The 13,521-nt window shown below is 44.8% G+C and overlaps 2 protein-coding genes across 2 annotated transcripts in view; one reads left to right on the forward strand and one right to left on the reverse strand.

The window, feature by feature from the left end:
- Positions 1-4,892, reverse strand: part of LOC119653455 — a 31,960-nt gene extending 27,068 nt beyond the window's left edge. Inside the window, exon 1 of the mRNA XM_038058064.1 lies at positions 4,384-4,892. Within this exon, the coding sequence (XP_037913992.1) occupies positions 4,384-4,719 (336 nt within the window). The 5' untranslated portion in view covers positions 4,720-4,892. The remainder of the gene's footprint in view (positions 1-4,383) is intronic.
- An 86-nt stretch (positions 4,893-4,978) lies between these two features.
- LOC119653454 (sterol regulatory element-binding protein cleavage-activating protein) overlaps positions 4,979-13,521 on the forward strand; it is a 35,925-nt gene continuing 27,382 nt past the window's right edge. Inside the window, exons 1-2 of the mRNA XM_038058063.1 lie at positions 4,979-5,731; positions 5,794-6,129. Coding sequence (XP_037913991.1) covers positions 5,544-5,731; positions 5,794-6,129 — 524 coding nt within the window. The 5' untranslated portion in view covers positions 4,979-5,543. The remainder of the gene's footprint in view (positions 5,732-5,793; positions 6,130-13,521) is intronic.

A 13,521-nucleotide genomic window follows, 5' to 3' on the forward strand; every position in this document is an offset into this window, starting at 1 on the left:
AAATTAAATGAAATCGCGGAATGCAACAGGACCTGACGAGATCGCATCTGAGCTCTGGAAAATGAAGAGAAGGGACCCAGTCCTCAGTGAATTCTTCAATCGGATTATTGGGGAAGGTAGAACACCATCTAACTGGCAAGTTCGAAGTGTAGCGGGTGTATCAAAACCGCTTCGTGCCTCTATTGGTGTTCATGAAGGAAGCGCCCTCTCACTACTCCTCTTTGTTCTTGTTATGGGGAGTTATACGGGACATCCCACGTCCAGCTCTCTATGCACTGCTTTATGCAGACGCTATGAAAACACAGCGTTTAATAGCAAAAATGATCTCGAGCAACATGTGCAAAAATGGAAGGGAATTGCCTCAGTCTAACATTGAATCTGAATTTTTGCCGACCGATCTCCATAAAATAGGTACAATCACTGTCAGCGGCAATGCTACCAGCCAAGAACTGCGTTATAAGATTGCTTCTTGCGTTAGCGCAACCTGTATGAAGTGGCGTTCAACAACTGGTGTTCTTTGTGATGGACGTATCAACGAACGTCTCAAATCTAAAATGAATGGCATGTTGCAGTAATGGAGACGAAGATGTTCCGTTAGACTATTGGCGTGACACGCCTTGATCACATCAGAAATCAGGAATCTGCGATCGTGGAAAAATGTTAAAAGTGAGAATTCACTCTGCAGGGTTGGTGTTATAATCGAAGTCTATGATAAGCGACCAACAGGCGGGACGAAACAATGGTGGCTTGCAACGCTGTATGGGGAATTGAAAGCCTCGCGATTGCATCCAAATCAGGCATTTTATAGAACAAAACGATCGCAAACGATCACAACGAGCTGACCCCGCTTTGAACGGAACAAAGTCTAAAAACCAAGAAGAAGGTAATTTTGTTGATCCAGAGCTAGAAAGTTGAAAGAGGACAACAGATTAATCTGAAGTGCCCTAGGCTATTTAGGAAACGAAATCAAACGGATCTAGAGAGCTCTTTGGAGATATTTTTGCTATTTTTATCATTGCCCCCTCATTCATTTATGGTGGTTGCAGTTGACGTTCAAATGGATGGCAAAGCTTTTTACGATAACAATGCAGACAATTATGTATTATCATATATTTTGGGATTTGTTAATGCTGACCAATGACACTCATTTTGAATTGACTTAACACAATGAGTATGTCCTCTCCTCCAAATCCAATTTTCTCGCGCGGTAGTGTTGATAAAAATCATCGTCGCGCGATAGAGCAAGTCGGAAGGCGTATTTCTCGTTTTCGGGTCGTTGTCACATGCCAGCAACTGTTTTATCCGTTTTTCCTTAATTCTTTTCTGAACTTAGTGTAGTCAGGAGTTTTAACGTGACGATAGTTTGGTGTTCAACCTGCTATGTATCCACTTGCCGATCTACTTCTAGGCACCACAGATTTTTCAGAACGTTACAAGCTTGCCGTTTGCACGAAGAGGGCTAAAGAAATCTAGCGCCCATTGGCATGGATGATGAAAGTGTCTCTACTCTCTATTGTATCATTTTGGTTAGCTGTCAAGGAATTAGTGCCAGCAGAAATCCAATGAAATCTTTTCGGTAAATTTGATGTGTTTATTACATGAATACATCAGACTTGCTTTTCACTGTGATGTTCATATTGCGAGAGCTGTGAGTAGAATTCGTCAAGAAAGCGTAATCGTTGAACATACACCACCTCCGTGCTTGTTGGGTCGAGATCTTTGTCAAAAATGTACGCGTGCCTAGTAGCACGACAAGTAATACTTCCGTCGAACGGCTATTGGGACAGCGTATTGCGGTTTTGAGCTGACAATGAAAATGTTGGGCTAACAATTAGCTGCATAATGGTGTGCTATAGTTTTAATGTCAGTTGTGCCGGTCAGGTTGCAACGAACGGTTCAAAATGTCTTTCCTGATCTGAGGTGATCCGAATTGGTATGTCGAATTTGGTGATCCCTGTCAAGGTCTGATGTGACTTTCGGTCAACGTGAGAAACGATGCATCAGACTGGCGCAGTCATGACGAGTCACTTCTGACCGTTAGCAATTTATTTATTTATTTAATGAGGGCAATACACAGAAAACAAAATTCCTTATTACATATTGTCCTCAGAGGGAGGAGCAAATGAATGGCTTATTTTACGTTTAAAACTAGAGAAGGAAATAGAGTCAAAGGTTGCTGCAAGGAGGGGAAATTGAGGGTGCGGAGTCGTGACGGATGGTCAACCCGTGGAAGGTTCTTTTTGTAAAAGAGGGTCCGGGTAAATTTGTGTTGTTCAACTTCAAGAGTGCGGCAATCAAGAATGCGGAAGGCGGACCAGACTACACAGCAATATTCAAGGATGTTTCTGACAAAGGAATAGAAGAGGGCTAACTTGAGGTAAAGCCGGAGAAGGAACGTAGGATAAAACCAGACATTCTGGAAGCTCTATTGATGATGTTAACGAAGTACGAATTGAAGCGAGGTGAAAGGGGTTGTATACTGAGAAAGTAGGAAAAGGATGTTGGGGAGGGTTTAAGCGAATAGCGCATCCAGTGGCATTTGTTGACATTCAGTGTTAGCTTGTCGACCGAACACCAATGGACTAAATTATCAAGGTTTGACTGTAAGAGAGTACAGTCCAGAGGAGACGAGACAGAGAAATAATTTAATGTCGTCTGCGTAAAGCAAAAACGGGTAGGTGAGGATGGAGGCGAGGTCATTGATAAAAAACAGGAAGAGTAGCGGACCAAGAATAGAGCCTTGGGGAACACCAGAGGAAGAAGAGAAGGAACGAGATGAGTAACCATGAAAAGAAGCCAGGAGATGACTGAGGGAGGGAAGTCTAGTAATGAAAATTTAGGAAGGAGAATATTATGGTTAACGGTATCAAAGGCTTTGGAGAAATCGGTATAAATAGCATGTACTTCCTGTCGTGAATTAAAACATTTAGCAACAAAGTTGGTAAAGACCAGAAGGTTTGAAGTCGTAAATTTATGTTTCACGAAACCATGTTGCCCTTTGACAATGAGGTGACCGATGTGCGCGGTCAACCAGTCGTTGACGTATCTTTCCAGGATTTTGGAGCGAGGGGAGAGAAGGAAAATGGGGCGGTAGTTTATAGCAAGAGAAGGGTCTCTGTTCTTGAGGATAAGGGCCTCTTTCCAGAGATGGGGAAAGTAGCATTCTCTTAGACTTTTGTTGTAAATTATACTCAGGAGGAGGGAAATGTGCTTTCTACATTTAAGGAGGAAGAGGTTAGAAAGCGCATCGGGGCCAGGTCTGACATTGGTGTCAAGATTACCAATGAGGAACTCAACCAAGCTGGTGGGGATATGATTGTGCCAAGATTTTTGTCATGGTCGATCTGGCAATCGCGGAGGCGGAGAAGGATAACGCAGTTCTTCAGAGCATAAGGGCCAACTCTAAAAACACACTTAAGGGATTTCTCGCCTTTAGTTCAACGCAAAATATATACTGCGAAACCTCAGAAAAGATTTCCACAAGGAACGCTCTCCACGATTTTGCACACAGCTATTGTCATTGATATGTTAATGCGGTGGTCTGAGGCGATACTTCTGAAAGAAATTATTGCGCAATCTTGTATCGAAGCCCTCTGTCGAGAGTGTGCCGGTATTTATAAACACCGGCCAGGGAAAATAGTTCGAATCCTTCCTTTCCTCTGAGCTAGACAAATTTCTCGACTTCGAAGGCCATGCGACAACAGCGTACCACCCGCAATCCAATGGGATGCCAAAAGGCCACTATAATGCTGCCCGGGCAGCCAATCGCGAGGAATTTGTACAACCCTGCGGAGCTGGTGTATAGGGAGAACTTGATACTACCCGACGGTCAGCGGGCCCGGTAATCTGGATGGAAACTGATGCAGCCACCTTGCAAAGATCCCCACGAAGTCCTCGATCGAAGCCTCCCATCATTTCAAAGAGACACAGGACGAAATACGGTTGTAAGATTCGTTACCTCCGAGTATTCTACTGAGGTCCTCATGAGTGCTTGGCGTACTGCTTCGATCCCGTGTGGGCAGTTGCGGGAAACTAATTTGAACTGAGGCCTTGATAGTAGTTTCTCGATATTTTAGTTGGCGCCCTTATGGAAACGTTCTAATGCTCTTGCACCCTTTCGGAAGCGTCCAATCTCTGCCATTGTACGTGTCACTGTTACACAGATACAAGCTTGACAAAAGGGATTCCCACCAATGCCCAGGATAGAAATTTCAATAAAAAGAAGTGATAATAAGGTGGCTTGTACAATTTTGGATATTAAGGGTTTTTTTGCTGAAAGAGTTGGTGTTAAAACAGCCCTTCTTGTTGCCGCCTTTTTCACAAAAAAAAAAAAAAAACAAATTCGACCCTTTTAAACCTAACCGGACCTACAGCTAATCTTACCCGTTTCTTCAAGGTGCCGTCGCGATACCTCGAGTCACGTCTATACGTTGGTGGCGGCGTTGGGGGTTTTCGCCTTTCCCGTGATCCCGACGGCAACTTGCTAATCGGACCATCAACTTCAATAATTTTAAATTGCAACCCATTGAAAACCATTTTGCAGCTGTCCATTCCGACAATCTTATCCAGTTCGTTTTTGACGATTTTGTGTTCTTTTTCGAGTTGTTTATATGCGGCTTTCTGTTCAGGACTTAGCTCGTCCTCCCAGCACTCCATGTCAACCATCATCGGCGTTTCTTCTTCATCGTCCAGAATTTCCATTTTCCGAACCGATATCATTTCTAACAAATTCAACAAAACTCAATAATCAAAGAGAACTTCTCCCGAGGGAATTCGGCGGTAGAGCGGAGTCATAAAACACAAATATTTATTCACGATACAATCCACGAAAATAAATCGCGCAAACTTGTCTTCTTCTATGGAAGCGGTTTCGGAAGAGTTTGTTGGTAGTTTTCACCACTCTGGTCGGCTGTCAACATTGTTGGCCTACGCTTCGAGGCACCTGAAATACACACCAAACCACTTGGAAAGTGTCAAGTTCAAGCGGGAAGAAGATCGGCTGCCAATAAAAAACAAGTAGGGATTGGAAGATTAAATACGGACATCGAATTGTGGCGAAAAAAACACACGGTTCGCTGAGCGGTAGGAAAGGAACGTTTCTGATTAGCCAGATCTGAGTTTTAGATAATCACGAGCGGAGATTCATGCGGTAGCGACAGAGTTATCACCATTGTTGCGGGTGCCTCGAGGTCGCGGTAGCTTTCGGTATTGCGGAGTGAATCGTTTTCCCAATTTTTTTTGTGATATTTTGCGCCAAATGAGGTTATGAGCGGTCGGAAGGAACGAAGACGGCATCGACGACGGATATAATTGCCGCGACAGAATTGCGAACAAATTCGCAAGTGAAAACGTGAAGTGCAGGCGAATGCAAGACTGTTTATGTGAAAAGTGAGATTGTTTTGATTCGAGTGCGCGCCAACCCGGTCGATTCGTGTGAGTCGCAGTAAATGTTGAAAATGCGGTGGAACAGTGCATTGTTTTTACTGGATTTTGTATGATTTTGAAACGTTTAATTGCAACGGGAGATTCTCGAGTCTGATAAGATGTCGAACAACATCCCGAATCAGCCGGCGGGGGACCAACGTGCGGGAAGGAGTGCTCAGAGCAAGCGGGAACGACGGCGGGGACTGCCGGACTTGGTGGCGCAGTGGTTCTACAAGCACGGCCTGTTCCTCTCCAGCTACCCGACGTGCGCCTCCAGCATAGCCATAGTCGTCATCATTTTTTCATGGTGATTAATTTTCGTCCTTTGCCAAATGCAAGGCACAACACCAACTTGCATGTTTTTTCCAGCTATCCACTACTGAACATCCCACTTCCTGGCACGATACCGACCCGTGTTATTTTGCCATCGTCCACGGCCGAGAGCATGGCTTACGGGTCATTTTCGGGGGAGCAGAACAAGAACTTTTCTCTAGTCAAGAACCTCTTGAGCATGAACAACTTGACCTTGGATACCCCATTCCCGTGGGCTCAGAGCAGTCCGTTCATATATGTTCAGCAAATCATCATGAAATCGAGCGTGCACCCGTGGAAGGACGAGTTGCGGATGATGGATGCATTTCGGGGACCAATTTATCAAGTCTTCAAGCTGCTGGAAGTTGTGAGGAACCATGAGGATCCTAACAGGTAAATGGAAGTGCGATGTCAGTCTGGGCCTTTCTTGGTGGTTACACTGAGAACGCTGGAGTGACTGATATTGCAATTTTGCAGGAAAATATAAAATTTATCGACCTTTGAGTACTCCCTTCTGGCAAAGAAAAATCTTACTGAGAAGCACAATTTTTCCCATGGAAACCCAACGAGAAAACGGTTCCTTAGTTACGAAGTGCACTCTTAATTATGGGTGAAGTTTTATCAACAAATGAGGCCTTGACCTCCAGAACAAACATTTTTTTCGACCGGCGTTCGTTGCCTTTATCTCTTGATCTTCACTTTGAGTTAGCAAATCCCAAGATTGGCTTGTTGTCTGCTCTGCTCTGCGACTCCTCTGTATTTTTTCAACAATTTTTCTACATATTTCTGCTTTTGGGTGATCTAATTGTGTCTGCTGTGGCACGATTGGTCATACAGTTCTGGACATTCTTGTGGGAGTAGGTTTTTAGATGAAACGCATTGTCTTTATGTGGGCTAAGTGTCACTTTGCCTCGTTGAATCTTGGTCAAGATTATGTAATGAATTTGGCGATACAAGATGAGTTTGGCACAGCCAGCGCGTGGCGTGGCGCGCGATGAAATTGGTGAACTTTTTAGGAAGTCAATAACTAGGTTATCACTGCTTTTTTTCCGTAGAACTTTGATCAATGTTCTGTTGTTGGTTTGGTTCGGTTATATCCGAAACTTGTAAGAATGGGTTTGTTCAATAGCGACGCATATTGACAACACATCCGGCAAGTTGTATCTAATATCCTGTGAGCAGCTTTGCTCATAATGCTGTAAATTTTCAGTTACTCTAACAAAATGCTTTCTAGAAACAGTGGCATAACGATAACTTTCAACAGAAATCGATACAAACTAAATCTGTCCCTTGTATAACATTGTAGAAACAGCTCCGTTTCCTGGGGGAATGATGTACCTTCTTCTTCTTCTTTTTCTTCAGCCTTTGTCCCGTTCCCAAGCGGGGTCGGCTCGTCGTGATCGGCTTCGCCATTTGGCTCTATCGAATGCCTGATCTGGGTGCAATCTCGAGGCTTTCAAATCTCCATCCAGCGTATCAAGCCACCGTTGCTTAGGTCTGCCTTTTGGTCGTTTACCATCGACTTCGATGTTCAGACCAATCTTTGCAAGTGAATTCTCGTTTGCACGAATTGCGTGACCATACCATCGAAGACGTCTCTCTCGCAACTTTTCCACGATCGGTGCAACCAAATAACGATCGCGGATATCCTCATTTCGGATGTGATCTAAACGTGTGACGCCACTAGTCCAACGTAGCATCTTCGTCTCCATTACCGCGAGACGCCGTTCATTGTCTTTTATAGTCGGCCAACACTCAGAACAATAGAGAGCGACTGGACGGACGACATTGCGATAAATTTTAGATTTGAGACGTTCGTTGATACGTCGATCACAAAGAACTCCAGTTGTGGAACGCCACTTCATCCAGGTTGCGTTAATGCGTGAAGCAATTTCATAACGCAGTTCTCCATTGGCTGATAGCGTTGACCCGAGGTATTTAAATCGCTCAGTTCTGGGCAGATCACTGCCGCTGATAGTGATTGTGCCTGTTTCATGGGGATCGGTCGTCAAAAATTCAGTTTTGTTTAAATTCAATCTGAGACCGTGTTGCATGAGGCGATCATTCCATTTTTGAACAAGTTGCTCCAGATCATTTTTGCTATCAGATGCTAGGAAAACATCGTCTGTATAAAGCAGTGTGTAGGGCGCTGGACGTTGGATATCCCGTGTGACGGTGTCCATAACAAGAACAAAGAGGAGTGGTGAGAGGGCACTTCCTTGATGAATTCCAACAGAGACACGAAGCGGTTTTGATACACCCGCCATACTTCGAACTTTACTTTTCGGATCGTGGTAGAGCAATTGAACTCAGCGCACGAGTTCTTCTGGCACGAAGTGTTGTCGTAAAGCATATCAGATGAGTTCGTGTGGTACACGGTCAAACGCTTTCTCTAAATCCAGAAAGACGATGTAAAGAGGGCGTTGCTTCTCACGGTGTTTCTCCATGAGTAACCGCGCAGCGTGTATTGCGTCAGCAGTTCCGCAGTTCTTGACAAATCCGGCTTGATTCACGGTTATTTCAACGATTTCGCGAATACGGTTGTCAAGAATACGTTCAAAAACCTTCATGGTATGGGAATGTAACCGGATCGGACGGTAATTTGAACATTCTGCTGGACTACCTTTCTTTTTCCATATTGGAACAGTGGTACTTTCTTGCCAGTCAGATGGTGTTCTTCCTTCCTGAATAACCCGGTTAAAGAATTCACTGAGCCACAGTGTTGGGTCCCAGCTCTTCGCATTCCAGAGCTCAGATGCGATGTCGTCAGGTCCTGTTGCTTTCCCCGATTTCATTTGTTTTATTGCCTCCTCGACTTCAGTTGCGCTGACTGGTGGAACTGCTCCAAATGTCGGCAATGATTGTGGAAGTGGAGGATGAGCAAATTGAAAGCTGCTCGAAGTATTCTCGCCATCTATCCATTGCGGCTCGACGGTTGGTAAGCAAAGTACCATTCTTGTCATTAACACAACAGAAGTGTTCGATATCCTGTGTGCGTTCATTACGGCTTTTAGCAAGTCAATACAGATCTCTCTCGCCATCCCGAGTGTCCAGTTTATCGTAAAGATTTTTGAAATGGTTCGCTCGGGTGACAGCGACCGCTTTCTTTGCTTCCCGGTTGGCATTCTTATAAATTTGCCAATTAGCAGGCGTTTTATCGTCGAGAAATTTGTGGTAGAGGCGTTTCTTTTCACGGACCTTCATTTCAACATCATCATTCCAAAGCCAAGTATCTCGGTTGATGTACCGCTTACCCGGCTTGGTGACTCCGAGGGTTGCAGAGGCCGCTTTGTGGATCGTGTCTTTCATTTGGTTCCATGATTCTTCCACATTCGTAATGGTTGGCAATCGTATGAGTGAGACCGTTTCTTCTTTCTTCTCACCAAATCGCCACCATTTAATGCGCGGCGGGCCAGTGCGTTCCTCACGCCGTTTTATCGGTGGCTTAATTCGCAGGACGGCAATCAACGGCCGATGTTGAGGTGCGATGGTCTCATAGGGAACGACTTTGCAATCAGTGATAGTGGTAAAATGTTGGCGTCTTATGAGAATATAGTCGATTTGCGTTTTATTGTTCCCACTATAAAATGTGGGAAGATGAGACAATCGTTTGATGAACCATGTATTCATAAGTACAAGGTCATGGGTGTCCGCAAAATCGATTATACGCTCGCCACCTTCGTTGCGCGCTCCGAACCCCTTTCCCCCATGGCACCTGTTACCGTCTGCCTTTTCACCCACATGACCATTAAGGTCGCCGGCAATGATTATGTAATCGTCAGCAGGCACGTGACAAGTCTTTTCATCGAGAAGTTGCCAGAAGGCATCTTTCTCGGCATCAGGTCGGCCTGTCTGTGGTGCATACGCGGTGAAGAAGTGAATAGTGCGATCAGTTGATATAATGGTGAGCTTCATCAGCCGATCATCAAATCGTTCGACTTCTTTAATGGCATCACGGAAACCCTCTGAGATGGCAATGCCAACACCATATTGAGTGTGTGGGTCACCAAAATAGAGAAGTTTGTAGCCATTTTTACCGCGTTCGCGTTCAATGTCGCAGCTTTTGGAACCAGACCATCGGGTTTCTTGCAGAGCGCAGATGTCAATGCACCTTTTCCGAAGGGCTCTTGCGAGTTCCTCCGTCTTTCCAGTTAGGGTACCAACATTTAGCGTGCAGACACGTATTTGTTTTGTTCGTTGTGTGCGGACTAACTTGCTTACGTCCTGACGCCGTCCATGTGTCAAGAACCCTTGCCCATTTCTCGACAGGACCGGGGCCCGTCCTGCCGCGTCGACTGAGGTGGACGCCCTAGCATTTCTCCGAAGCCTGTGACTTAATCCGATCATCATGTTTGTGACGACATTCTATGCATTTTCTTGGTCGACCTGTCGCGGGGCCTGTCACCAAGAGAGATCAGGTAGGGTTTAGCATAGTAGAATAACTCCAACTATACTCTATTTATCTCTTTCCCTGATCTCAGCATTTTATTTTTGTTTTACTGAGGATAGTACAGAGTACGTTGCCTCAAACTCTCCTCCTTTACCTGGGCTTGGGACATAATGCGCAATACGATTTCAGCTGCCAACGCTTTTCAGCATCTCTCTCACAATGTTGTCTGGAGAGAGCTCCTATGTGTCTGCATAAAGCTGTTGACGAAAGCCGTCCCACCTCTCGCAAGAGTTCCGCGTCATCCGCCACTCCATTGCGATCGCGTCTTCCCAATCCTGTGCAGGTAAGACTGAAAACCTCCATGCCCGCTTAGAAATTGGGTAAGGAAGTAATCAATCTCACTGTGGGTTCGGTTCACCCACGGGTCTAAATTCTCGGGAGTTTTATCGAATACGCACAGTGCAGTAGAGTAATACGATCATCTGAAATTCGCCAGTGTATTCCAAGCGGAGGTATTTGTGATTCCAGGAGCCTGTCGATGCCTGGGGCATGGTCTGAGCCCCAAGAATAATGTAATCATTAACAGTGGTGACATCCCCCGGTTGGGACACGATGAACAGTCTAAGCAGCCCTGCTAAAATAATTCTCTGGTCATAGAAAATGGGATGAACGAGCGAAAGGATTTTCAGGCGGTGTTCCTTGGTGGGGGCAGTGTCCTGCTGCGGGGTGTGAAGGGTGGAATCTAATCGCAGTACTTAACAACCGCTGAATTTAGATGGCAAAGGCTACCTGCACCAAATCGAGGATGATCGGAAGGGTTTTTGGGCCAGACACTTGGAAATTCTCCTGGATTGCGGTGGCTTGTTCGGAGCACTGGCCGCTAGATTTGGTATACTCTACAATTCGCATTGCCGAGGTTGCGGAGAAACCCTCAGGTACTTCTTTTGCGATCATTCAGCTATAGCTAGAGAAAACTTCAAACCCTAAGTAAACAATTCTTAGGGATCTCTGGTTGTAGAGTGAAGCAACTGCTATCTTTCCGCTATGATTTGCTCTGAAAATCTGAGTCGACTGGATTCTGTTCCTCTTGCCTTTCTCACAGCAGTAATGGTTTTACGAGCTTGTTGCGACTGATGCCTACCCACTTACCTAACTCTTCAAATGTTCCCCTTTAGTAGCGGGGGAAAGAAATAGAGAAGATTCAATTAAAGTCTTTTGATAGAATCCCAGAGACATGAAGACAATATCCACCACCGTGGAGAATCGCTGAACAATACCAGGATAGCTCTTTGCCTTTACAAGTGTGGATGATTATGCCGTTATCCACCAAGAACGAAATATCTAAGCATCGTATGGTTTGAACAAACCAATTGAATGAATTCATGGTCCGCGCATACTATCGTGTCATAAATTTAGAGTGGAACCACGCAGGATAGAGACATCAACTCCATGAGATGTTTATCTCCTGGAACTTAGTCATGTTTCCGAACGAACTGTTATTAATCAATACCATAGGAAATTTTTCATGAAGTTTGAATTGAAATTGAAAGGCTAGCCAAATGAGCAATTGAATTTTCCCTTGATAGGGCGACTCATACATCCAATAGCCAGGAGAAGCTTAGCAACTGGGGAAGTGAACTTAATTTATAATGAGCCCTTGGCCGCACTCCATGTCGAGTTCATAGTTTATGCTGAAAGGCCATCGGATGCAAGACCAAAAATCCTAAACTTCTTCTTTTTCTTCAGCCTTTGTCCCGTTCACAAGCGGGGTCGGCTCGTCGTGATCGGTTTCGCCATTTGGCTATATTGAATGCCTGATCTGGGTGCAATCTCGAGGCTTTTAACTCCCCATCCAGCATATCAAGCCACCGTTGTTTCGGCCTGCCTTTTGGTCGTTTACCATCGACTTCGATGTTCAAACCAATCTTGGTAAGTGAATTCTCGTTAGCACGAATTGCGTGATCATGCCATCGAAGACGCCTCTCTCGTAATTTTTCCACGATCGGTGCAATCCCATATCGATCGCGGATATCCTCATTTCGGATGTGATCAAAACGTGTCACGCCACTAGGCCAACGCAATATGTTCGTATCCATTACCGCAACACGCCGTTCATTGTCTTTTATAATCGGCCAACACTCAGAACCAGAGAGGGCGACAAGACGGACGACATTGCGGTAAATTTTAGATTTGAGACGTTCGTTGATATATCGATCACAAAGAACACTAGTTGTGGAACGCCACTTCATCCAGGTTGCGTTAATGCGTGAAGCAATTTCATAACGCAGCTCTCCATTGGCTGATAGCGTTGACCCGAGGTATTTAAATCGCTCAGTTCTGGGCAGATCACTGCCGCTGACAGTGATTGGCCATGTTTCATGGAGATCGGTCGTCAAAAATTCAGTTTTGTTTAAATTCAATCTGAGACCGTGTTGCATGAGGCGATCATTCCATTTTTGAATAAGTTGCTCGAGATCATTTTTGCTATCAGATGCTAGGAAAACATCATCTGCATAAAGCAGCGTGTAGGGCGCCGGACGTTGGATATCCCGTGTGACGGTGTCCATAACAAGGACAAAGAGGAGTGGTGAGAGGGCGCTTTCTTGATAAACACCAACAAAAACACGAAGCGGTTTTGATACACCCGCCATACTTCGAACTTTACTTTTCGGATCATGGTAGAGCAATTGAACTCAGCGCACGAGTTCTTCTGGCACGAAGTGTTGTCGTAAAGCATACCAGATGAGTTCGTGTGATACACGGTCAAACGCTTTCTCTAGATCCAGAAAGGCAATGTAAAGAGGTCGATGCTTCTCACGGTGTTTCTCCATGAGTAACCGCGCAGCGTTTATTGCTTTTAATCTTCAGTTATTCTACCAAAATGTTTTCCAGAAACAATGGCATCACGATAACTTCCAACAGAAATCGATACAAACTAAAAGTGAAGGGAATGATAATAGCTCGGGTGTTTTCTTAAAGGACCCTCTGCTTTCCAATGCTAGCGACTGAGGAACGCATAAACCATTTTGCGGATTAATCAAGTTTTCTCTCATCTTTCCTTTCTTGTTTCAACTTGGTATTCGAACTGGACAACAAGAGTCTGAATGTGCTCAAGAGAAGTCACCATATAGAGCTCCACTTTCCCCTGTTTAGACTGAAATTCAGTCATATCATGAAACTGTAAAGCAACATCTTTATTTTGAGAGTGAAGAAAAATGATGGTCTGATGGTGAAAGTTCTTGCATATCCGTGATCTGGGCTGCGTCCCCTTTTAAACAAGGTATCGCCCACGGAAATCCAAGGATTTTGTATTTTTCGCCATTTGGAAAAGTTTAATTTTCTAGGATTTCGGCCAGTCCCTCCGGCGACCTATATTCCATCATATTCCGTCTTCC

Source organism: Hermetia illucens, chromosome 4, assembly GCF_905115235.1.
Source record: "Hermetia illucens chromosome 4, iHerIll2.2.curated.20191125, whole genome shotgun sequence".
In the NCBI taxonomy this organism is placed as follows: domain Eukaryota; kingdom Metazoa; phylum Arthropoda; class Insecta; order Diptera; family Stratiomyidae; genus Hermetia; species Hermetia illucens.